Here is a 25611-nt window from a genome sequence, read left to right as displayed (position 1 = left end):
TGAGTAAAGAAATTTCTAATTTCCCGAATGGATTTATGAATAACTATCGTGTATTTATGACCCTAGTTTTGGATTCTCCCGCAAATGGAAACATTCTCTCCAATTCAGCTCTGTCCAACCAATTCATAATTTTCAAGATGCCTACCAGGTCACCACCAAGTCTTCTCTTTTTCAAAGAAAAAAGGTTCCTATTTCCTGTCAGCTTTGATCTCTCAGTTCTGGTACCATCCTTGCAGATCTGTTTTGCACTTTCGCCAGTGCTTCTATGTCCTTTTTCTCGTATGGAGACTAGAACTGTGCACAGTAGTAGAAGTGCAGCCTGACTGGGGTCTGATACAAGTTCAACATAATTTCACTACTTTTGAATTCTACACTCCTAGAAATAAATAGCAGTGAATTGTTAACATCTTTAATTGTTGTGCTGACCTGCGATGCTGCTTTTATTGATTTATTCCCCTGGATTCACACTTCCCTTTGCTCGTCTACCATATTCAGTTTCTTATTTTTAATGTATAGGTAATGTTTTTCTTTTTCTTTGGACCTTTATTCCTTCAATGTTGCTGGGTCAACAACCTACCTAACAATATCACCACAAGGATTTGAGCAGTTCAAGGTGGCCCAATGCTACCACCTTAGGGATGCAGCCTCGACGGGAAAAAACCAAGAGCTGTCTAGGTCACCTTCCATTAACCCTGATAGCCTCATGATACAAAAACATCATATATGTATATTTTATAAACTCACTGAATGCCTCATAAATAACTGAAGATAAAGAGCTGCAACAGGGATAATCAATTTAAAAAGGCATGCAAACCCATTAAAAATAATTCTGCAAATGCATCTCTGAAAGCACAGACTGAATATTGCATTAAGCAGGAAACTTAAATTAGATACAAATGGCTGAATTAATAAACATCTTTAGACGGGGTGGTGCACATCAGTTAACGCCATTTGTCTACTGACACCATCATATATCTGAATGGAGTGGACAGCTTTTGTATTCCACAAGTAAGCAGTATGAAGACAATTAAGGAAAGTTACAGTTCTGGAATCTTACCCTCTCAACTAGCACAACAACTTGTATTTGTAAAGCGACTTTAATATAGTAAAAATATCCCAAGACTCTTCTAACAACCACAACGATCTGCCTTCAGCTGCTTCGCCCCTAAGCTCTGGTTGTTAGAGGTCAATCATCTTAGTCCCAGAACATCACTGCAGAAGTTCCTCAGGGTCAAAGTCCTAGGCCCAACCATCTTCAGCTGCTTCATCAATGACCTTCCCTCCATCATAAGTAGGGATGTTTGCTGATGACTGCACAATGTTCAGCACCATTTGAGACTCCTCAGATGCAGCCCATGTCCATATGCAGCAAGACCTGGACAACATCCTGGCTTGGCTACGAAGTGGCAAGTAAAATTCGCACCACACAAGTGCCTCTCAACACAAGAGTCTCCCCATGACGTTCAATGGCATTACCATTGCTGAATTCCCCCACGATCAATATCCTAGGGCTCACCATTGACCAGAAACTGAACTGGAGCAGCCACATATATACTGTGGCTACAAGAGCAGGTCAGAGGCTGGGAATTCTGTATCGAGTAACTCACCTCCTGTCTCCCCAATGCCTGTCCACCATCTACAAGGCACAAATCAGGAGTGTGATGGAATACTCTCCACTTGCCTGGATGGGTGCAGCTCCAACAACACTCAAAAAGCTCAACACCATCCAGGACAAAGCAGTCCACTTGATCGGCACCCCATCCATCACCTTCAACATTCATTCCCTTCACCACTGACGCAGAGTGGCAGTAGTATGCACCATCGACAAGATGCACTGCAGCAACTCATTATACCTCTTTCGACAGCACCTTCCAAACCCATGACCTCTACCAACTAGAAGGACAAGGGCAGCAAATGCATGGGAACACCACCACCTACAAGCTCCCCTCCAAGCCACACACCATCCTCACTTGGAACTATATTGCTGTCCCTTCACTGTCACTGGGTCAAAATCTTGGAACTCCCTTCCTAACAGCACTGAGTGTTCCTAACCCACATGAACTGTATCAGTTCAAGAATGCAGCTCACCACCACCTTCTCAAGGGCAATTAGGGATGGGCAATAAATGCTGTCCTAGCCAGCGACACCCTCATTCCCGAATGAATAAAAAAAGCTTTAGGTTGTCAGCCCTGATATCTCCTTATGTGGCTTGTGTAATATCTCATTTTATAATTCCCCCCGAAGCACTTTGAGACACTTTATGTTATAGGCACTATATAAATACAAACTGTTGTTGATTCAAACCCAGATTGCAAAATCAGATAACATGGACCATAGTCCTAAAACAAATTTTCTCTGAGTGCCTTTCTCACTTTTCTGCTTATTTGTTCACTGTCTCAGTTTGTCCATTTCTGAGTAAAAAGGTTGCTTTGGGTACTTTTGTCTCACTTTTCCCAAATCCACCCATGGCTACTTCCAGGAATCTTGCCAAAACAATCAGCCACTTGGGAAACAGGCCCAAATTCACTTGTCATTCAGTTCCCACCCAGAGAAGTACTGGGTTCTGCCCAAAACTGCCAATCAATCTACTTTCCTCACCTAATGACACTATAGAGGGGAAGAGGAGCATTCCCAAAGGGGAAGGCTCCAAGCACTAACCCATGCTCCATCCATCACTGCAAACAACCCAGTCACACCAACGAGCTGCACTGCTCATACACCATTTAACATTTTACACTATTCCAATGACAATTTGCTTCGCCATTAATTTCCTTTGTTTACTCTCATTCCAAGCTTTTTCCCCCAAATTTTCTGTTCCATTAAATAAGGCAACTGTTCCTTTATGCTACTCCTTCTTTCTCATTCTGCCTGAGCTTTTAGTTCTTTTTGTTCTGCTAAAATACTCTCTTCTACCTCTGGTGGAATCATCAGTTGGGCCTCAGCAGAGGGCGGCACAGTGGCGCAGTGGTTAGCACCGCAGCCTCACAGCTCCAGGGACCCGGGTTCAATTCTGGGTACTGCCCGTGCGGAGTTTGCAAGTTCTTCCTGTGACCGCGTGGGTTTTCGCCGGGTGCTCCGGTTTCCTCCCACCGCCAAAGACTTGCAGGTGATAGGTAAGTTCGCCATTGTAAATTGCCCCTAGTGCAGGTAGGTGGTAGGGAATATGGGATTACTGTAGGGTTAGTATAAATGGGTGGTTGTTGGTCAGCACAGACTCGGTGGGCCGGAGGGCCTGTTTGAGTGCTGTATCTCTAAATAAAATAAAAATAAATAAAATAAAAATAAAGTATTGTGTCCAATTCTGGGCACCACATTTTCAGACGAATGTCAAGGCTTTGGAGAGGATGCAGAGAAGATTTACCAGAATGATAGTACAGATGTGGTACTTCAGTTACATGGAGAGACTGGAGAACTGGAGAAACCAGGGTTGTTTTTTTTGTTAAGAGTAGAGAAGGCTAAGAGGCAATTTAATAGGTGTTTAAAATCATTAAGGGTTTTGATAAGAGTAGGTAAGGAGAAACTGATTCCACTGGTAGGAGGGTCAGAAACCATAGAACACAAATTTAAGCTGTGGCAAAAGATGCAGCCGGGAGATGAGGAGTTTCTTTTTTAAACGCACCAAGGTATGATCTGAAATGCACTACCTGAAAGGGTGGAGGAAGCAGATTCAAAAGTAACTTTCAAAAGAGAATTGGGTAAGTACTTGAAGGGAAAAATGTTTGAAGGCTATGGGGAAAGAACAGGGTAGTGGGACTAATTGGAAAGCTCTTTCAAAGTGCCAACACAGACACAAAGGGCAGAATAGCCTCCTTCTGTGCTGTATTATTCCATTATTTCGTCCTCCTTTCACCTGCTGCACCCTGACTCAGGCATTGATTCACTCCTTCCTCTTTCACTCCCCGGCCTCTAGGTTCCTCTATCCCTCCAGTAGACCAGCTACCACGAGACTGACGCAAGGGGAACCGTAACTTATCTGCTTTCAGTGTCACAGACATAGTTCTGTAATATATGTAACTATAAATGTAATAAAGTTAAAATATCATACTAACCTCGCAATTCAGTACAGATGATGGCCACGCAGTCCATTGTGCCAGTGCTGGTGCTAGTTCTATATTAGAGCTGTCTACTCTAATCCCATCCTGCATACCTCTTCCTCATACCCTCTAAAATGTTTCTTCATGTATTCATCTAATTACCTATTTCTACAATATCAAAGTCTTGAATCCTGATTCTCTGGGCTACTCTCAGAAACTATCTGGGGATTCAGAATATGAATCACAGTACCGCGATGTTTTTAACAATGCATAATCCTGCACACAAGGTCCCAATCATGAGAGAAGTTTGGATGAAAAGGCCCTTCAGTCCATTTGGTCTAGTTTGTGCAGAAGACCAACTCTCACCCTCCTATTACAGCACCTAGCCTTTCCTCAAGAGTCCCGGCAGTGGCCTTCATCACTGTCCATGGGATCCTGTTCTTGCTGTTAATCATCCTTTGTACAATGAAATACTTTGGTGTCTCTCCTGAACTTACAATTCTGAGTACTCTATCCTTGACAGTGAAATACCATAAAAGCAATTTAGTCAAACCCCCTGACCTATTAACTTCAGAAAGCCAAGATTAACTGCACCTATTTAACGTACATAACTCCACCAAAAGGAAGGGTTTGGAACTCATGCAATTGTAATTTATTCCAAATTCTGAACCAAACTCACAGCAGGAATAGGAAATTTGACAAAGGTGTTCAAAATCATTTAGCCCTTTGAGGCTGCTCAGCCCTTCGTTTATCAAGGTTGATCTGTACCTCAACTCCATCTTCCCACTTTTGCCCCATATTCCTTGATATTCTTACCACATAAAAATCTACCAGGTCTCAGTCTTGAAAGCTCAGAGAATAGAGAGAGAAAAAAAAGTAACTTACGCATCTCCATCTTCATCAGAATAACCTTGAAACAGCTCCTCTCGATCAATCATCTCCTGGTACTTTTCCAGGTAATCTGAAACCCAAACAGAGAATATAACTGGCAAACTGTTTCAAGGGGGCATGTTGCACACACTTCTATGGGAAACTCAAAACTGTGTGCACTCTTTAGCTGGTGTTCAACAGTTTTGCAATAATCAGTGAGGATATTTTAACAGGCTAGGCATTTGAAAAGTGCAAAAGTATGCTCATCGTGAAGGTACACTATCAATAACATTTTGGGGTACAGTATATGAATAATTTGAGACATGATATGTGCTGAGTGTTGCTTGTTTGGAACAGACAGATGAATTTGGATCCACGGTTCCCAAAGATTTCCACCACTGGGACCTATCCTTGCTTATGTCTGGGACTGTTGTAGATTCATTGATAGAGACTGATTGCTGTGATTAGTGAACAACTCCATTATCATTTTATCATGTAACTACCAGGATGGTAGAAGGAGAACCTTAATCTTTTCAGGTCTAGGATTTTTATATTCCACACACATACGCAACAGCAGCAAGCTTTATACAAAACACTTTCAAATTCACCACACAAAACTCATCTTTTTAGCATCACTAAATTAATTGGTCAAATATGATGCTTAAACTATCAAAGCTTTACAAAACATGTATACATATTTATTTAGAATTATACTAATTATATTGAGAATTTAATGACAGAATTGAAGAACACTGGCCAATTTCCCTCCTCTCAAGCTCAAATATGGTGGTGTATTTCTCCATGCCCAACAACCATTAAAGCATCCTCCAGTCATTTAGAATTCAGTGATCAAACTTAGCAGACAGCAGGTTACATTTCCCTCTGTGTGGCCTTTTACTTAGGAGTTGATGCAGGCAGACAGGACAAATAAAAGGCACAGGCATTTAATGAAGGGTTTGGGTGAAATACCAGAGTAGGAGAGATGGTAAAGCTCCTTACGCTGTTAATAATCAGCGATAATTATGTCTGTGAGGTGTTTATAGCAGTAGGTTTGCACTGAGCCACTGCAATACTTTTACCTCCCTTTAGGAGTGTCACAAAATAATGTTTAACTTACAACTCTCAAAATATTTTGTGACTGCCACCGTCTACCACCATCACTCAACTCTGTACGGTCTTTCAATTTAATGAGAATACAGTTAAGTAGGCAAGGGGTACAGTAACAGTGGTTAGGTTACTACTGGACTAGTAATCCAGAGGCCTGGACAAATGATCCAGAAATATGAGCTCAAAACCTACCACGGCAGCTGTGGAATTTAAATTCAATCAATTAAATAAATCTAGACTATAACATGAAGCTAGTATCAGTAATGAAACTACTGGATTGCCATAAAAATCTGTCTGGTTTACTAATACACTTTAGGAAAGGAAATCTGCCACCCTTAACCAGTCTATATGTGGCTCCAGACCCACAGCAATGTGGTCAACTGAAATGGCCTCAGTTGTCACTCAGTTGTATTCAAGGCGGCGGGCGATTCACCACAACCTTCCCAAGGGCAATTAAGGATGGGCAATAAATGCTGGACTTGCCAGCGACGCCCACATCCCATGAATGGATTAAAAAAAGTAAAGAGCACTTAACTAGTTTGGAAGCATTTTTCTCTTCCACCCCTTTTACCTTCCTCTCTTGAAGGGAATGGCTCATGCACTTGCACAGGGGTTGGCAGCTCTTTTGCATCTCACCCAATTGTGGCGGGCATCACAGCTGAGTCTCATCATCCAATGTCAACACAAGTGTACTTCCACCACAGACCGCCAGGCAGTAATCAGGATCGAGAACACTGGACAATTCCTGCCTCTCCTTCCTAGCTCAACTGTCACGCCCCACTGTTAGCCCAGCAGAGAGTGGCCAACAACTGCAAGACCAAGCATCAAAAAATGTCCTTTCTTGATGCAGGCAATTATCCTTCAGCCACTGAGCCACCACTGGGTGGGGGACGAGGGGAGCAAACCTTTTATTTTCTTGAGATGGACTTTAAGGCCTATGCAATGGAAAGCACAAAATGGAAGAGATGGGTTGAAGGTCAGAATTTCTCTATCAAAACTTCTTGGAACAAGAGCTGTCTGTTCAACCCATCAAGCCTGTTCCCTCTGTTAACCACAGTACTTAAAATATAGATAGGGTAGATAAAGATAAATAATGTGGGAGAATCTAGGACAAGGGGACATAACCTTATCGCAAGAGCCAAGCCATTCATGAGAGAAGTTAGGAAACACTTCTTCACCCAAAGGACAGTCGAAGTGTGGAACTCTTTCCCACAAAAGCAGTAGATGCTAGTTTAATTCATAACCTTAATCTCAGATCAATAGATTTTTGCTAGACAAGAGTAGGAAAGAATACTGAGTCAAGGCAGGTGTATGCAGTTAAGATAAAGATCAACTACAATCTGAATGAACAGTGGAACAGGCTCGAGGGGCTGAATGGCCTCCTCCTGTCCATAGGTTAATCCTAATTCCCGACCATTTTCTAAATCCTTTGGTGCCCTTACTTCCCAAGAAACTATCCAGCTCTCTTTGAATCAGCTCAATTAACTTTATATTGCATATCTTCACAATCCTTTGAGGGATATACTTGCATTGGAAGCAGTTCAAAGAAAGTTCACTAGGCTGATTCCTGGGATGGAGGGGCTGTTTTATGAGGAAAAGTTGAGCAGGTTGGGCCTATACTCATTGGAGTTTTGAAGAATGAGAGGTGGTCTTAATGAAATACAAAAGATTCTGATGGAGCTTGACAGGGTAGATGTTGAGAGAATGCTTCCCCTCGTGGGGAATCCAGAACTAGGGGGCAGTTTCAGAATAAGGGGGTTTCCCATTTAAGACAGAAATGAAGAGAAATTTCTTCTCTGAGGGTCGTTAATCTTTGGAATTCTCTTTGCCATACAGCAGCAGAGGTTGGGTCACTGAATTTATTCAAGGCTAAGTTCAACAGATTTTGGATCTACAAGGGAGTCAAGGGTTATGGGGGGCAGGCAGAAAAGTGGAGTTGAGGCCACAATCAGATATGCCATGATCTTATTGAAAGAGGTTTTTCTAGATTGGCTCTTAACTAGCACCTTTATTGCCCCTTCTTCCAAATTCCTCTACCAGATGAAACAGCCAATTTAAATCTATCCAACAATTCCTTTCATCACTTTAAACTGTTGTCACAATTTTGCTGGGCACATCAAAGAACCTTCAAAGAGTCCAGTCGGGACCAATAAAATTCAGCAATAGTTGCCTGGTACCCTGTCGAATTGGCTGGTCTGGCCCAGGAGTAAGGGAAACCTTGCTCAAGCCCCATTCTAATGTGTCAGTTAAAGAGGAGGGAAGGGGTCAATAGGTGAAAAAAATAACATTTTGACCCTAATCGACTAACCTGGGTCTGCTGGAGTGAGAGGAATACCCTCTGCTGAATAAAATACAGGCTCATTCTGAAAATTAAAACATAGTAAAATGTTACAAATTGCTCCTGTAGTACACACGATTCAGACTAATCCAGCATTCGTTCTTTCAGCAGGTTAACTAAGCAGGACCATTTTCGCTGGATAATTTTGCTCTAGTTTTTGTGGTTAACCTACAGATTGGGAGCAAGTACTTAATAGAGCATGTGCTGGGTTATCAATACATGACACGACCCACGTGTATTAAAGCAACTTCTTACTACGTCTGCATTTAAACTGCATACAATGGGCAAGTCGAGGTGGCTACACTGTCTAAATCGACACCTTTATATTCAAGGATTGCAGCCAACTGGAGAAACATACTCAATAGTAACCGTCCCACTGACCTTATAGCATTAAGGAACCAGAAAATGGATTGTCAATACTGCCCCAATTCATGCCACCAAGAGAAGAGACTTGCATCCATTCCATCAGTGAAAATGTGATGTTTTTATCTATTGAATTCTCCTGCCTTGCTATCAATGGGTTTACAAAGATAGTGCTGCAAATCTTACTTTGAGGTTTACAGGATATGAAATCCTTCCTCCTCAATTACCTTTGTCACCCACCCTTGTTGGCCAAGATATTTTGGTGTGCAATTTGGCATCATAGCTCTTAATGCGTTCACTGTTGGTGCTCTGTTGCCGTGTTACTGCATCCAATATTCTTGCATTCCTGCACAACCAAGTCAAAGTCCGAAAACACCTGCAAAGTTTCCAAATTCAATGAGCAAACACACTGAGCCGAGTGATCCCAGGACCATTTCCCAAAGAAAATGATATATCTGAGCAAAATGTAGCTTAACAAATGGATGTAAATGGGAAGCATGTAAAAGCATTTTCAGCATGACAGAACTCACTGATTCAAGCCCCACTAGAGGGACCTAGAGGTTCCAGCCACAGTGGACCACTTTCTCACCCTTTAATGCTCTTTCTTTCAAAACACTAAGTGAATGTGAGCTCAGGTGGAGTATTTGGGGAGGTGACAAGAAGCTCTTCAGTCCATCAAGCCAAATTACCTCTAGCGACCATTTACAATGTGCCACATGACAGACGATTCTACCCACTTGGGTTCCTGAAGTCAGCATCAAGCTCAAGCAAGCCTGCAAAGACTCTCCCAACCTGCAAAGACAACCGACCGAACTCCAGTATCCTAGTCTCACTCCGCTGCTTTGGCCAACTGCATTTCACAGGCGACCCACAGCGATCCCAACAGCAAAGGAACTGTTGTGTTCCACGGACCATACTCCCTTCGCCTTACAGCTTTCAATCCCACAAACAGAAGGCAATGCTTGTGGATACTTTAACATACAATGCCAGCCGTGGCTCACTGGACAGCAACCTTGCCTCTGAGTCGAAAGGTCAAGGGTTCAACTCCCACTCCAGCAACAGCACTAAGGGAGTGCTGCACTGTCAGAGATGCCTTCTGTCGGATGAAATGTCAAACTCAAGCCCCGTTGCCCTCTTGGGATATAAAAGATCCCATGGCACTATTTCGAAGAACAGCAGAGGATTTCTCTCTGGTGTCTTGGTATTTATCGTCAACCAATATCACTAAAACAGATTATCTAGTCAATATCACATTGCTGTTTAAGGGAGTTTGCTGTGCATAAATTAGATGCTAAATTTACTATATTACAGCATGGACTACACTTCAAAAGGGCTTTGGGACTTCCTGAGGTCATGAAAGGCGTTATATAAATGCACGCACGCACACACAGACATAAATATAATCTTACCATATAATAATTGGGATCATTTTCAGGTGTAGCTTCACTATACGTCGCTGCTGTGTGAACACGACCCCAGTTACTTGACCGTAGCTCAACCAACTTCAGCAACATCTGCTTTACATCCCTGAGAACAGTTCAGATCAGAAAGCAATGAGTGGCCAAGGCTCCTATAATAGTCTTCATTGGGTCCTGGAAACAGAAGGCCTCTTTGATTTGCTAAGCAGTGACTGTATTTGATCCCATTTCCACTTAAATCTAAAATTTTATACAGACACAAACACACTTGTAAAACAGGAGATGAATCAATGAGACATTGTGAAATTAGTGAGTTTCAGTTAGTCTGAATACTTTTTACATAGCTTTGCCAATTTCAGGAGGGTTGGGGGACGCAATCTGCCACTGGGCGTGGGACAGTTCCCACATCATCCCATTTTCTGTCCGTCTGTTCTGACTTACTAGTGCGTTCTTTCTCTTGTTCTATGGGGAACTGATTGCAGATCAAGGGAGGAGGGGGGAAACCTGCCCTGGAGCATTCACCAAACTAACTCAACTCATGAGAAGCAACTCTGGCAGAAATCTTCAGAATAATGACAACTACAATATCCTGTAAATAACGTTTTGACAGATAATGCCAAGGCCCAGCAGTCTATTAAAACAGCACTCTAGATTACGGACCTGCTTCACCATCCCACAAACACTCACCTACTACAGCTAGAATCTAAAACAACATTCTCAATTCGCTGAATTATTTCGGCCATGTCTGACTTCCCTTGTGTCTTCCAGGCATCTTCTAATACTGATCCCGTTAGCTAAGAAGAAAGAAGGAAGAGTTAGAGAGAATGAGTGTGCACGCATGTGGGACAGCAAGAATAAGACCTCTGAGCATAAACTGTTGGGTGCACTGGCCATACTGCAGGCAAGGAAGAAGCTTACTCATGTGCATATGTCTGTATATACACATAATTCAGGACACTGACGCACAGCGTTCTCAATTCTCCATACAGAGCACATGACAGGAGAGTGTACACGAAACAGGCAGGAAGGGAGGAAGGAAGAGGGGAAATAGACAAAGCAAGATAGGAAACTGAAAAGTACAAATGAGACCATACCTTCAGTAATTTTACAGCACAGATGAGATTATCATCCACGGGTTGAGAAAACAGTGAATTTAGTAATTCACAAAGTCCTGTCTGCAAAATCTCAGCTCGTACTGGTGCTCCATTTGCACCTTTAACCTGCCAAATCACAGCAAAAAGAAAAATTAACCATTCAGAAAAAACCTTCAAGTAGTAAATTAATTTGTTCTGTCACAATCAAATATGCTCCAATACAGCCTTAAAGTTACTCAACCAAATTAACGCCATCTCACATCTTCAGATGGTTAAGAAATAAAGTGAACAATTGGATCTCAACACTCGTCAGTTTGGCTCAGTGAGTATCACTTGCGCCATGGAGTCAAAAGCCAACTCGAGACTTGCGCCCATAATCCATGCAAACGCTTCAGTGCAGTACCAAGGGAGAACTGCATTGTTGTAGGCGCTGTCTTTCAGATCATAAATTCATAGAATCTCAGGATTCAGGAGGCCATTTGACCACCCTGCCTGTGTAAGCTAGTTGAAAGCTATCCAATTAGTCCCACCTCCTCCTGCTTGTTCCCCATAGCCTGGCAAATTTTTCCCCTTCAAGTAGAAATACAATTCCCTTTTGAAAGTTAAGATTAAATCCCAGACATAAAACTGAGGCCTTGTCTTGGCTGCACTATTTGAAGAGCAGGGGAATTCTCCTGGCCAACATACATCTCTCAGCCAACGCGACCTAGCAAACAGGTTAACTGAACATTCATATTGTGAGATCTTGCTACAAAAACTGGCCACCGTGCTTTCCCACAAAACATCAACTTCACTTAAAAGGTAATTCATTGGCTGTGAAACTATTTGGGATGGCCCGAGGATGTAAAAGGTCTTTCTTCACAACTCTACTGGCCACCAGCCAGTGATTTTCCTCCTTTTCAGCCACTTGACCAGGTCCCACAAAATCGTTACAGTGTAGGAAGCCATTCGGCCCATCATGTCCGCACTGGCTCTCAAAGAGCAATTCCCTCAGTTCATCCCTCTGCCTTCTCCGTAACCCTGCACATTCTTCCTTTTCATGTAACTGTCTAATTCCTTTTTGAATGCTTCAATTGCACCTGTCTCCACCACGTTCTCAGGCAGCACATTCCAGGCCTTAATTACTCGCTGCATGGAAAAGTTTTTCATGATGTCACTTTTGCTTCTCTTACCAAATACTTTAAATCTGTGCCCTCTCGCTCTTGATCCTTTCACGAGTGGGAATAGTTTCTCTCGATCTACTCTGTCCAGACATCTCATGATTTTGAATACCTCTATCAAATCACCTCTCAGCCTTCTCTTCTCCAATCTATCTTCATAACAAAAATTCCTCATCACTGGAACCATTCTCGTAAATCTTTTCTGTACTCTCTCCAATGCCCACACGTCTTTCCTAAAGTGCGGCACCCAGAACTGAGGCCGAACTAGTATCTTATACAAATTCAACAGAACTTCCTTGCTCTTGTACTCTATGCCCCTATTAATAAAGCTCAGGATACTGTATGCTTTATTAACTGCTCTCTCAACCTGTCCTGCCACCTTCAATGACCTATGCATATGTACACCGAGGTCCCTCTGCTCCTGCACCCTCTTTAGAATCATACCCTTTACTTTATATTATCTCTCCATGTTCTTCCTACCAAAATTAATCACTTCACACTTCTCTGCATTGAACTTCATCTGACCCCAGGCTGCCCATTCCACCAACTTGTCTAGGTCCTTTTGAAGTTCTACACTATCCTCCTCACAGACCACAATGCTTCCAAGTTTCGTATCATCTGCAAACTTTGAAATTATGCCCTGTACACCAAGGTCTAGGTCACTAATACATATCAGGAAAAGCATGGGTCCCAACACTGATCCCTGGGGAACTCCACTACAAACCTTCCTCCAGCCCGAGAAACAACCATTAACCACTACTCTCTGTTTCCTGTCACTCAGCCAATTTCGTATCCATGTTGCTACCGTCCCTTTTATTCCATGAGATATAAGTTTGCTCACAAGTCTCTTCTGTGGCACAGTATCAAACACCTTTTGAAAGTCCATGTACACCACATCAACAGCATTGCCCTCATTAACCTTCTGTTACCTCCTCAAAAAACTTTAGCAAATTAGTTAAACATAATTTTCCCTTAAGAAATTCATACTGACTTTCCTTAATTAACTCAGATTTGTCTATGTGACTATTGATTTTGTCCCAAAATTATTTTTTCTAGAAGTTTTCCCACCACCGAAGTTAAACTGACTGGCCTGTAGTTGCTGGGCTTATCTTTACCTCTGCAATTTCCACCCTCACTTCCCTCAGTATCCTTGGATGCATCTCATCTGGTCCTGGTGCCTAATCGACCTTAAGTACAGACAACCTATCTAATACTTCCTCTATCAATTTTAAACCCCTCTAGTGTCTGATTTACCTCCTCTTTCACCATTGCCTGGGTTGCATCTTCTTCCTTGATAAAGACAGATGCAAAGTATTAATTTAATACCTCAGCTATGCCCTCTGCCTCCGTGTGTAAATCCCCTTTCTGGTCCCTAATCGTCCCCACTCCTCCTTTTACCACACTTTTACTATTTATATGCCGATAGAAAACTTTGGGATTTCCTTTAATGCTAGCTGCCAGTCTCTTCTCATGCTCTTTGCTTTTTCACTTCCCTTCTGCACCTTCTATATTCAGCCTGGTTCTCAATAGTATTTTCTGCCTTGCATTTATCATAAGCACACTTTTTCTTCTTTATCTTAATCTCTAACTCTTTTGTCATCCAGGAAGCTCTGGATTTGTTGGCTCTACTTTTCCCCTTCGAGGGAACATACCTTGACTGCGCCTGAACTATCTTTTCTTTGAAGGTAGCCCATTATTTATCTACCGGTTTTCCTGCCAGCTTTTGACTCCAATTTATTCGCCCCAGCTCCATTCTTACCCCACTAAAGTTGGCCTTCCCCCAAATAATTATTCTTGCTCTGGATTGTTCTTTGTCCTTTCCCATAATCAGCCTAAACCTTATGATACAATGATCACTATCCCCTATATACTCTCCTACTGATACTTGATCCAATTGGCCCATCTCATTCCCAAGAGCCAGGTCTAGCAGTGCCTTCTTTCTTGTTGGGCTAGCAACATACAGTTGCAGATAATTTTCCTGAACACACTCTAGGAACTCTTGCCCCTCACTGCCCTTTACACTATTATCCCAGTCTATGATCGGATAATTAAAGTCCCCCATTATAACTACCCTATAATTTTTGCACCTCTCTAATTTCCTTGCAAACTTGTTCCTCCACATCCTTCCCACTAGCTGGTGGCCTATAGACAAAACCGAACAATGTAACAGCACCTTTTTTTTTTCCTTAGCTCTCGCCAAATTGATCTGGCCTCAACCCCTCTGGGACATGCTTTTTCTCCAGCACTGCAATGCTCTCCCTCAACAATAGTGCCACCCCTCCCCCTTTTTTCCCTTTCCTATCTTTTCCGAATACCTCACATCCAGGAATATTTAACACCCAATTCTGCTCTTCTTTGAGCCAGGTCTCCGTTATAGCCACATCATCATATTTCCACATGGCAATGTGCGCCTGTACCTCACTAGTCTGTTGGCCAGGGGCTGCAAGAAGTACAGAGTCTGTTACAAACTGTTGCATAGCTCATGAAATGAAGTAACCTGAGCTCAGACACGGGCCTGTGCTGGTAAAAACCAGTTTGAACTAATTAATTTATGTGAAAGACAAGGGAAAAATCACAGGAATAGAGCCTTATTTGGACACAGAGTGATACCGGGGTCTTTGGGCCTGGGCCAAGGAGGAGAAGATACAAACGAGGTGAGCAGGCCTAAACCAACAGCAAAGAGACAGCACAGTTCGAAGAGGTAAGAAAGAGAATAAGTATGGAGAATATCGGGCATAGAGCCAGCGAGAAACTCCGGAGACCAACCATCGCGGAAGTGGAAGACCCTGCATGAGCAACGCGGCGACGACGTAAAAGAGAGAGAGAACGGAACGCCTGGCTCTCCCTTTTTTCGGGTATTATCCTTTGTTTTCTATGACGAGGTCAGGGAAAGGTCAGAAGAACCTAGTGGGTGTGCTTATCGATTCTAGCTAGCTTTGTTATTAACTGTATAACCCAGTTTGAGTTGCATGCTTTTGTCTAACCAAGTGTATAAGCCTTATTCGTACATTGTACAACAACGTGAATAAAGAAAATTGATCGTTAAAGAAAGGACTGAGTTTCCTCCTCTTTGTACTAAGCCATTAACCGTAGCCGGTGGATTAGGTGGAGGGTGGCTCTCCTGTAACCCCGATGTCCCAAACACCCAGCCTGAGCCTGAATTAAGAGGACTTAGTCCCACATGACGGCCTGGATCAAGCGGGTGAAGGGAATAAAGGGGCCAAGGGGGAGTTGACTCCGCGCCACGGTTTACATGTCTTATTAACCACACTCCATGCATTCACATACATGCACATTAACCCTGATTCAGACTTTATTACTTTTTCCCTTACTCTGACCACACCTAAGAACCTACTATTCCCTACTCTAATGCTATCTATCTCCCCTAGTATTCTGTGGTCCTTGGTATTCCTCTCTGATACTTGCTCCTGGTTCCCACACCCCTGACAAGTTACCAGTTTGGCTTCCCTCCAATCTGAGCTCCCTCTCAGACTCCCATCCCCCTTACAATTGAAATTAAACCCTATCAACACCTGTAAATCTCCATGCGAGATATTGATCCCAGTCCTGCTAAGATGCAACCCGTCCATCTTGTACAGGTCCCACCTGCCCCAGAACTGGTCCCAATGTCTCAGAAATCTGATGCCTTCCCTCCTACACCAGTTCCCCAGCCACATGTTCAATCGCTCAATTCTCCTATTCCTATACGACACTTCCCTTCCCCTCCTCGACTTCTCTGTCTCCACCTCTGGGGATAGACTGTCTACTAATATTTATTATAAGCCCACCGACTCCCACAGCTACCTCGACTACACTTCTTCACACCCTGCCTCGTGTAAGGACTCCATTCCATTCTCCCAGTTTCTCCGTCGCCGACATATCTGCTCTGATGATGCTACCTTCCACAACAGCGCTTCTGATACGTCTTCCTTTTTCCTCAACCGAGGATTCCCCCCCACTGTGGTTGACAGGGCTCTCAACCGTGTCCGCCATTTCTCACACCTCTACCCTCACCCCTTTCCCTCCCTCCCAGAACCGCGACAGATTTCCCCTTGTCCTCACTTTCCACCCCACCAGCCTCCACATCCAAAGAATCATCCTCCGCCATTTCCACCACATTTACCGTGTTGCCACTACCAAACCCATCATCCCCTCCCGTCAGCATTCCGAAGGGATCGTTCCCTCCGCGACACCCTGGTCCACTCCTCCATTACCCCCACCACCACGTCCCCTTCCCCTGCAACTGCAGGTGGTGCAACATCGGCCCATTTACCGCCTCTCTCCTCACTATCCAAGGTCCCAAACACTCCTTTCAGGTGAAGTAGCGATTAACTGGACTTCTTTCAATTTAGTATACTTTATTCACTGCTCACAATGTGGTCTCCTCTACACTGGGGAGACCAAACGCAGAATGGGTGACCTCTTTGCGGAACACCTCCGCTCAGTCCGAAAGCATGACCCTGAGCTTCCGGTTGCCGGCCATTTCAACACTCCCCACTGCTCTCATGCTCACATCTCTGTCCTGTGCTTGCTGCAGTGTTCCAGTGAACATCAATGCAAGCTCGAGGAACAGCACCTCATTTACCGATTAGGCACACTACAGCCTGCCGGACCGAACATTGAGTTCAATAATTTCAGAGCATGACGGGCCACCCTTTTTTATTTTTAGTTATTTTTTCTTTGTTTATTTTATTTTAGTTTGTTTCTATTGTGCCTACCCACTTTTTTCATGTTTGTGCTCGGGGCTGTTCAGTTTTCTGTCAATTACCACCCTCTCTGTACTAATGCTTTGTCTTTCACCACACCATTAAAATACCGTTTGCCTTTGCTCCATGACCTTCTGGTCAGTTATTCTCTGTGACCCTATGTCCTATCAACACCTTGCCTTTTGTTATCTCTTGCCCACCCCCGCTTTACTTGCTTAAAACCTATTAAATTTCTAATATTTGCCAGTTCTGATGAAGGGTCACTGACCTGAAACGTTAACCATGCTTCTCTCCACAGATGCTGCCAGACCTGCTGAGTATTTCCAACATTTCTTGTTTTTATCTCCTATTGCTATGCTCACTTGCACATGGGACTGGGAGTAATCCTGAGATTACTGCTTTTGAGGTCCTGATTTTTAATCTCCTTCCTAGCTCCCTAAAATCTGCTTTCAGGACCTCATCCCCCTTCTTACCCATGTCCACATAGTACCAATGTGGACCACGACCTATGGCTGTTCACCCTCCCGCAGAAGAATATCCTGCAGCCGCTCTGTGACATCCCTGACCCTGGCACCAGGGAGGCAACACACCATCCCGGATGCATGTTTACTGCTGCAGAAATGCCTGTCTGTTCCCCTAACTGACGAGTTCCCTATCACTACTGCTCCTCCACTCCTCTTCCTCCCATCCTGTGCAGCTGAGCCACCTGCGATGTCTCAAATTTGGCTCTGACTGCCACTCCTCTGAGGAACCATCACCCTCACCAGTATCCAAAATGGAAAACCGATTAGTGAGTGAGATCATATCAGGGGACTCCTGCACTACCTGCCTGGTTCTCTTAGACTGCCTGGTGGTCACCCATTCCCTATCTGCCTGCATGCTCCTAACCTGTGTTGCGACCACCTCCCTAAACGTGCCATCCACACAGTCCTCCACCTCGTGGATGCACAACAGTGACTCCAGCCGCCATCCGAGTTCCAAAACCCAAAGTTCAAGCTTCTGCAACCGGTGACACTTCCTGCAGATGTGTTTGTCTAGGACACATGGTGGTCCATGACTTCCCACATGCCACAGGCTGGACATTCCACTCGGCAGAGCTGCCCGGTCACACCTTAACTTAACATCTTTGGCCTCCTTGTCTCGAGAGACAATGGGTAAGCGCCTGGAGGTGGTCAGTGGTTTGTGAAGCAGCGTCTGGAGTGGCTATAAAGGCCAATTCTAGAGTGGCAGACTCTTCCACAGGTGCTGCAGATAAAATTGGTTGACAGGGCTGTTACACAGTTGGCTCTCTCCTTGCGCTTCTGACTTTTTTCCTGCCAACTGTTAAGTCTCTTCGACTCGCCACACTTTAGCCCCGCCTTTATGGTTGCCCGCCAGCTCTGGCGATCGCTGGCAACTGACTCCCACGACTTGTGATCAACGCCTTTAAAGTGGAGACAAGGACGGCCAGTGGGTCTGATACCAGTGACAAGCTCGCTGTACAATGTGTCCTTGGGGATCCTGCCATCTTCCATGCGGCTCACATGGGCAAGCCATCTCAGGCGCCGTTGGCTTAGTACGGTGTATATGCTGGGGATGTTGGCTGCCTCGAGGACTACTGTGTTGGAGATGCGGTCCTGCCACCTGATGCCAAGCATTCTCCGGAGGCAGCGAAGATGGAATGAATTGAGACGTCGCTCTTGGCTGACGTACATTATCCAGGCCTCGCTGCCGTAGAGCAAGGTATTGAGGACACAGGCTTGATACACTTGGACTTTTGTGTTCTGTGTCAGTGCGCCATTTTCCCACACTCGCTTGGCCAGTCTGGACATAGCAGTGGAAGCCTTTCCCCTGCGCTTGTTGATTTCTGCATCGAGAGACAGGTTACTGGTGATAGTTGAGCCGAGGTAGGTGAACTCTTGAACCACTTCCAGAGTGTGGTCGCCGATATTGATATTAGGAGCATTCCTGACGTCCTGGCCCACGATATTCGTTTTCTTGAGGCTGATGGTTAGGCCAAACTCGGTGCAGGCAGCCGCAAACCTGTCGATGAGTCTCTGCAGATACTCTTCAGTGTGAGATGTTAATGCAGCATCGTCAGCAAAGAGGAGTTCCCTGATGAGGACTTTCCGTACTTTGGTCTTCGCTCTTAGACGGGCAAGATTGAACAACCTGCCACCTGATCTTGTGTGGAGGAAAATTCCTTCTTCTGAAGACTTGAACGCATGAGCGAGCAACAGGGAGAAGAAGATCCCAAACAGTGCAGGTGCGAGAACACAGCCCTGTTCCACGCCACTCAGAACAGGAAAGGGGTGTGATGAGGCGCCGCTATGCTGAATTGTGCCTTTCATATTGTCATGGAATGAGGTGATGATACTTAGTAGCTTTGGTGGGCATCCAATCTTTTCTAGTAGTCTGAAGAGATCACGTCTGCTGACAAGATCAATGAAATGGTGAGATCAATGAAAGCAACGTAGAGGGGCATCTGTTGTTCATGGCATTTCTCCTGTAGCTGTCGAAGGGAGAACAGCATGTCAATGGTGGATCTCTCTGCTCGAAAGCCACACTGTGCCTCAGGGTAGACACGCTCAGCCAGCTTCTGGAGCCTTTTTAAAGCGACTCGAGCGAAGACTTTCTCCACAATGCTGAGCAGGGAGATTCCACGGAGGTTGTTGCAGTCACCCTTGTTCTTATAGAGGGTGATGATATTGGCATCGCGCATGTCCTGTGGTACTGCTCCCTCGTCCCAGCACAGGAAAAGTAGTTCGTACAGTGCTGAAATTATAGCAGGCTTAGCACTCTTGATTATTTCAGGGGTAATGCCGTCCTCCCCAGGGGCTTTTCCGCTGGCTAGAGAATCAATGGCATCACTGAGTTCCGATTTTGTTGGCTGTACGTCCAGCTCATCCATGACTGGCAGAGACTGGGCTGCATTGAGGGCAATCTCAGTGACATTTTCCCTGGAGTACAGTTCTAGGTAGTGTTCCATCCAGCGGTCCATTTGCTTGCGTTGGTCAGTGATCGTGTACCCTGATTTAGATTTGAGGGGGGCAATCTTCATGGTGGTTGGCCCAAAAGCCCTCTTAATGCCATCATACATTCCTCTGATATTTCCGGTGTCAGAGGCCAGCTGAGTATGACTGCATAGGTGTTGCCAGTAGTCATTTGCGCAGCGCCTGGCTGTTCTTTGTGCAGTGCTACTGGCTGCTTTAAGTGCTACGGATGTTAACTCGCTGGGGGCTTTCTTGTAGTTCAGCAGTGCAATGCGCTTAGTGGCTATGACAGGTTCCAGCTCTTCAATGTGGGATTGAAACCAGTCTGCATTCCGCTACACACGTTTGCCATAGGTGGTCATTGCTGAGTCATAGATGGCGTCTCTGATGTGGGCCCACTTGATCTCTGCATCCCCTGTGGGAGTGTTTTGAAGGGCTTTTTCGAGTGAATTTAGAAACTTACGTAACAGCTGTGGATAAGAAATTCTGCTAGTGTTGATGCGCGGGTGGCCCTTCTGCTTGGAGTGATGCAGCTTGCATCTTTACAGACTATTTATTAGAAGTAGAATAGCTTACCAGTTACTTACCAAACAGCTCTTTCCACTGCACCGAAGTAAGAACCAAAGACTAGAGGGCTAAAAAGGTAGAAAAGTGGAGCACCTCCTCCCCGCATCACCAAACTCATCACTCAACAAACTTGAATCTCTGCACACTGCTTGCAATCTGCACCCAGACCTCTGTATTTATACCTCTTGAAGCTGAAACTGCAGCAATCAGATTTGACTGATCAGCTACTTAACTAATCAGCTACTCTGCCGTAGAGTCTGCTAATCCCTGCCTAAGATGACACAAAACTGGGTGGGAGGGCGAGTTGTGAGGAGGATGCAGAGGCGCTTCAGGGTGATTTGGACAAGTTGAGTGAGTGGGCTAATGCATGGCAGATGCAGTATAATGTGGATAAATGTGAGGTTATCCACTTTGGTAGCAAAAACAGGAAAGCAGATTATCTGAACGGCTATAAATGGAGAGAGGGGAATATGCGAGACCTGGGTGTTCTCGTACACCAGTCGCTGAAGGCAAGCATTCAAGTCCAACAGGCAGTAAAAAAGGTAAATGATATGTTGGCATTCACAGAGAGAGGATTCGAGTACAGGAGCAGGGATGTCTTGCTGCAATTATACAGGGCCTTGGTGAGGCCACATCTGGAATATTGTGCGCAGTTTCGGTCTCCTTATCTGAGGAAGGATGTTCTTGCTATACAGGGAGAGCAGCGAAGGTTTACCAGACTGATTCCTGGGATGGCGGGACTGACGTATGAGGAGAGATTGAGTCAGTTAGGATTATATTCGTTGGAGTTCAGAAGAGTGAGGGGGGATCTCATAGAAATCTATAAAATTCTAACAGGAATTGACAGGGTAGATGCAGGAAGGATGTTCCTGATGGTGGGGGAGTCCAGAACCAGGGGTCATAGTGCAAGGATACGGGGGAAACCTCTCAGGACTGAGATGAGGAGAAATTTCTTCACCCAGAGAGTGGTGAGCCTGTGGAATTCGTTACCACAGAAAGCAGTTGAGGCCAAAACATTGTATGTTTTCAAGAAGGAGCGAGATATAGCTCTTGGGTCTAAAGGGATCAAAGGGTATGGGGCAAAATCTGGAACAGGCTACTGAGTTGGATGATCAGCCATGATCATAATGAATGGCGGAGCAGGCTCGAAAGCCTGAATGGCCTGCTCCTGCACCTATTTTCTATGTTTCTAAGACTGTAAGAAACTTATTTTACTTTCTTAACCCTACTTTACTTTCTTAATCCTACCTTATCTAGAGGGTAAATCCCAGTTAAATGCTAACTGCAGACCAGACTTTTATAAAGATAACACTTAAAATCCCCACTCACCAAACTCACCACACTCAGCTTGCAATCTGCACACCATCCTCCCAGGTCATGCCAATGGACTTATCTAAACATCAGACAGGAACATGTAGGGCCAAGAAAAACCATGAAAGTTCATCTGACTTTCAAATAAGGTGAGAGAAATCCCTCAATTTCACCAAAAAAAAGTGGCTGAATTTGCTGACACAACCAGAATATTAAATGGCTGCTAATTTCTGGCACAAGGTATACTAGAAGTGAATAGGTACAATGATCTATTGCCACTAAATTACTTTCCATTCAGCTTCACAAAAGTATCGAACAAATGAGCAATGACCGGGGTGGAAGTGGGTGGGGGAGGGGGGTGGTTGACAAGATAAACCCCTCACCTCCAGATTGAGATACAGCTCGCCCAGGAACAGCACAAATGAGTGGAACTTCTTTCTGGCCTTCTCATCACCTTTCACAGCCTCGTCTCTCTTCGCATATTCCGTTTGACACCTATGGAAAATAGACAAGAGCGGTGGCAGTCAGAGATGCAGCTGCCTGTTTTCAGCGGCAGGTGTGCCAATCCCGCAAGGCTCAGTGGGTAGCACTCTCACTTCCAAGTCAGAAGGTTGGGTTCAAGCCCCACTCCAGAGACTTGAGCACATAACCTGGGCTGACATTTCAGTGCAGTACTGAGTGAGTCCTGCACTGCTAGATATGCCGGCTTGTGGATGAGACATTAAACTGAGGCTCTGCCTGCCCTTTTTGGTGGGCACAAAAGATCTATGGCTCTATTTCGAAGAGCAGTAGAGCAGTTCTCCCCAGCATCCTGACCAATATTTATCTCTCAGCAAAAGAGAGATTATCTGGTCATTAACACAGTTCTGTTTGTGGGGGCTTGCTTTGCACAAATTGGCTGCAACATTTCCTACAACAGAGACTACATTTCATCATTTGAGTGTCCTGAGCTCATTATATAAAATGCAAATCTTTCTTTGTTCTAACGGTGAACTAACCGCTGACTTGTACAACTTTCTTCTATACTCCCTCCTCTGTTGCATGATAAATGTAACACATTTTGTCAGGGAAGAGGAGGAAAGAGATCAGAATTTCGGACAATATAGCAGACGATAAAATAATTTAATGAGAAGCGTGTGACACAGCACCTACCTTTGTAACAGAAGTTGCCGGAAGTTGCTGTTCCTGAGGTTGATGGTTAGGTTCTGGGACAGGTAGTTACACAGTCGAGCTCCCGTGTATGTGAAATTGGGCACTGTGGTCGCCTAAGGGAAGGAAAACAAAGTGGACTGAACCAGGTTCCTCACAGAAGAGGTAGCTGGGAAAACAGTGACCATGAGCAATGCAGCTATATATATTAGAACAGAAAATGCTGGAAATACTCAGCAGGTCAGGCAGCATCTGTGGAGAGAGAAAGAGAGGTAATGGACTGGAATTTCAAATGCCCATGGGGGTGAGGTTGGGAGCGGGCACGCTTTGGAAATAGCACTCCCGAATGGTGTCAGTCTTCCAACTCCTCCAGAACGCACTGAAATTTTCAGAGCGAGGGCAGAAGGCCAGCAACTTGCTCGCCTCCAATTAACTGCCCATTAAACTCACCAAAGAGCTTGTTAGCGGGCTGAAGAGGGCCAGAACGAATTTTACAAAGCAGCAAACAGGAAGACTGAATGGTCTGGTGCACGTTAGTGCACACCTGTCAGCAGTTACGGGGAGCTATATTATGATGTTGCTGCTTAATTGAAGTGTTGAGAAACAAAAAGGGTGATTCAAACTGAGGTGCTCAAGTGGTGGCACAAAGTTGCTATCATGTGAGCAGAGCAGGGCAGGTACCTGTGATTAACTGTTTGGCCACATGTTGCACCATGAGGCTGCTGGTTCCCTGCTCTCATTCCTGCTCCAATCTGCAAGGCAATGGCAAGCCCAGTCAAGGCTGCCATCTGCCTTTGAGCATTGCACCCCAGAGCCAATTCCTGCCTCCAAGCAGCGTCCAAAGCCACGAATTGGGCACTGAACTCACCTTGGGCTCAATTAAGGGCACTGTATACTAAAATTGCCTCACGTCAGCATCGTATCTGGAAACGATCCGGGCATCAGATCCCCAATCCCAGATTGAAAATCCAGCCCCATGTTTCAGGTCAATGACCTTCATCAGAACTGGAAAAAGTTAAGAGATTTAAGGTTTTAAGCAAGTGCAGATGTAGGGGAAGGGGTGGGCAAGAACAAAAAGCAAGCTCTGATAAGGGTGGAAGGGCTGAGATATTAAATGACAAAAGGGGTGATTGGGCGAGGCAAAATGGGGGGCTAATGAGGCAAGAAACGGAACAAAAGATGGGGCAATTGGAGGTGTAAATGACAACAGCAGAATTATTACCAGCAGCTGCTGCCCAAAAGAATTGGAGCAATGGATATGATCTGAAATTGTTGAACTCAAGGTTCAGTAGTGTCTAATCAAAAGATGAGGCGCTGTTCATCAAATTTCTTTTGAACTTCATTGACCACGTACGAGGTTGAGGACAGAGAATGGGGCAAAGAATTAAAATCACATATCTGGAAGCTCAGGAATATGACTGCGTATTGAAAGGAGGCATCCCACAAAGCAATCACCTACTCTGCATTTGGTCTCCCCCATGAAGAGGAGACCTCATCATGAGCAGCAAAATTGAAAGGACAAGTAAATCACAGTTTCATCTGGAATGAGGGTTTGGGGCCATGGACAGTGAGAAGGGAGGAGGTAAGAGGGCAGGTACCACCAGCTGCAAGTTTCCCTCCAAGTCACCCAACATCCTGACTTGGATCTATATCGCCATTCCTTCACTGTCGTTAGGTCAAAATCCTTGAACTCCCTCCCTAACAGGATGGACTGCACCAGTTCAAGAAGGCAGTTCACCACCATCTTCTCAAGGACAATTAGGATGGGCCACAAATGCTGGCCTAGCTTGTGACGCTCACATCCCATGAAAGATTTTTTTTAAAAGGTGTTGAATCTCCTGCACTTGTAGGTTAAGGTATCGTAGAAAGGGGAGGGGGTGATGGCTAACATATAGGGTGGAGCCAAGTATCAACGTTCACTGTCCTTGGTCAATTAAAAACAACAATTAAACTGGCCAAATCACATGCACTGCTTTCAGTATTATTTCTCTAAAACAAAGCAGCAGATTTACAACTAGAAAGGACATTCCGTCTACCTTCAATACAAATTTTCAATACTCTAGATTATTATTAGAGTACTATGAGCTGTGCAGGTCTCCATGTTACAAAAAGAGGGGTACCAGAGAAGGTGCAAAAAAGATTTATTAGAATGATACCAGAGCTAAGAGATTATCTCCATCAGGAAAGACTGAACAGGCTGGGGCTCATTTCTCTAGAAAAGAGAAGACTGAAGGGTGTCGTGATTGAAGTCTTTGAGATTATGAAGGGGTTTAATAGCGTATTCATAGAGATTGGTCCATTCCTGTAACCAGTTAATAAACAGTGCCCACTGTTAGTTAAACTGCTCCTGCCCGTTTAACGTTAATGATATTTTGCAGTGCAAGTTGCTGGAAGGCAGCAAAGGAAACAACGTGGCACCCTCTTCAGGGCATCTGGGACCTGGGTAAACAGGGTAAGCAACTGTATATCTCCTTACCCAATTAAAGGATGGTGAAATGAGCAGCGCAATATCTCAACCAAGA

At 44.6% G+C, this 25611-nt stretch overlaps 1 protein-coding gene across 1 annotated transcript in view; it reads right to left on the bottom strand.

Moving 5' to 3' along the window:
• The window catches only part of paip1 (poly(A) binding protein interacting protein 1), a 70453-nt gene that overhangs the window by 4167 nt on the left and 40675 nt on the right, over window positions 1-25611 (bottom strand). Inside the window, exons 4-10 of the mRNA XM_068029140.1 lie at window positions 23093-23205; window positions 22324-22435; window positions 11225-11350; window positions 10818-10924; window positions 10122-10239; window positions 8320-8374; window positions 4920-4995 (exon numbers count right to left, since the gene is read on the bottom strand). Of these exons, the coding sequence (XP_067885241.1) occupies window positions 4920-4995; window positions 8320-8374; window positions 10122-10239; window positions 10818-10924; window positions 11225-11350; window positions 22324-22435; window positions 23093-23205 (707 nt within the window). The remainder of the gene's footprint in view (window positions 1-4919; window positions 4996-8319; window positions 8375-10121; window positions 10240-10817; window positions 10925-11224; window positions 11351-22323; window positions 22436-23092; window positions 23206-25611) is intronic.

Source organism: Heterodontus francisci, chromosome 4, assembly GCF_036365525.1.
Source record: "Heterodontus francisci isolate sHetFra1 chromosome 4, sHetFra1.hap1, whole genome shotgun sequence".
NCBI classification, from domain to species: domain Eukaryota; kingdom Metazoa; phylum Chordata; class Chondrichthyes; order Heterodontiformes; family Heterodontidae; genus Heterodontus; species Heterodontus francisci.
This window is presented reverse-complemented; position numbering and strand designations above follow the sequence as displayed.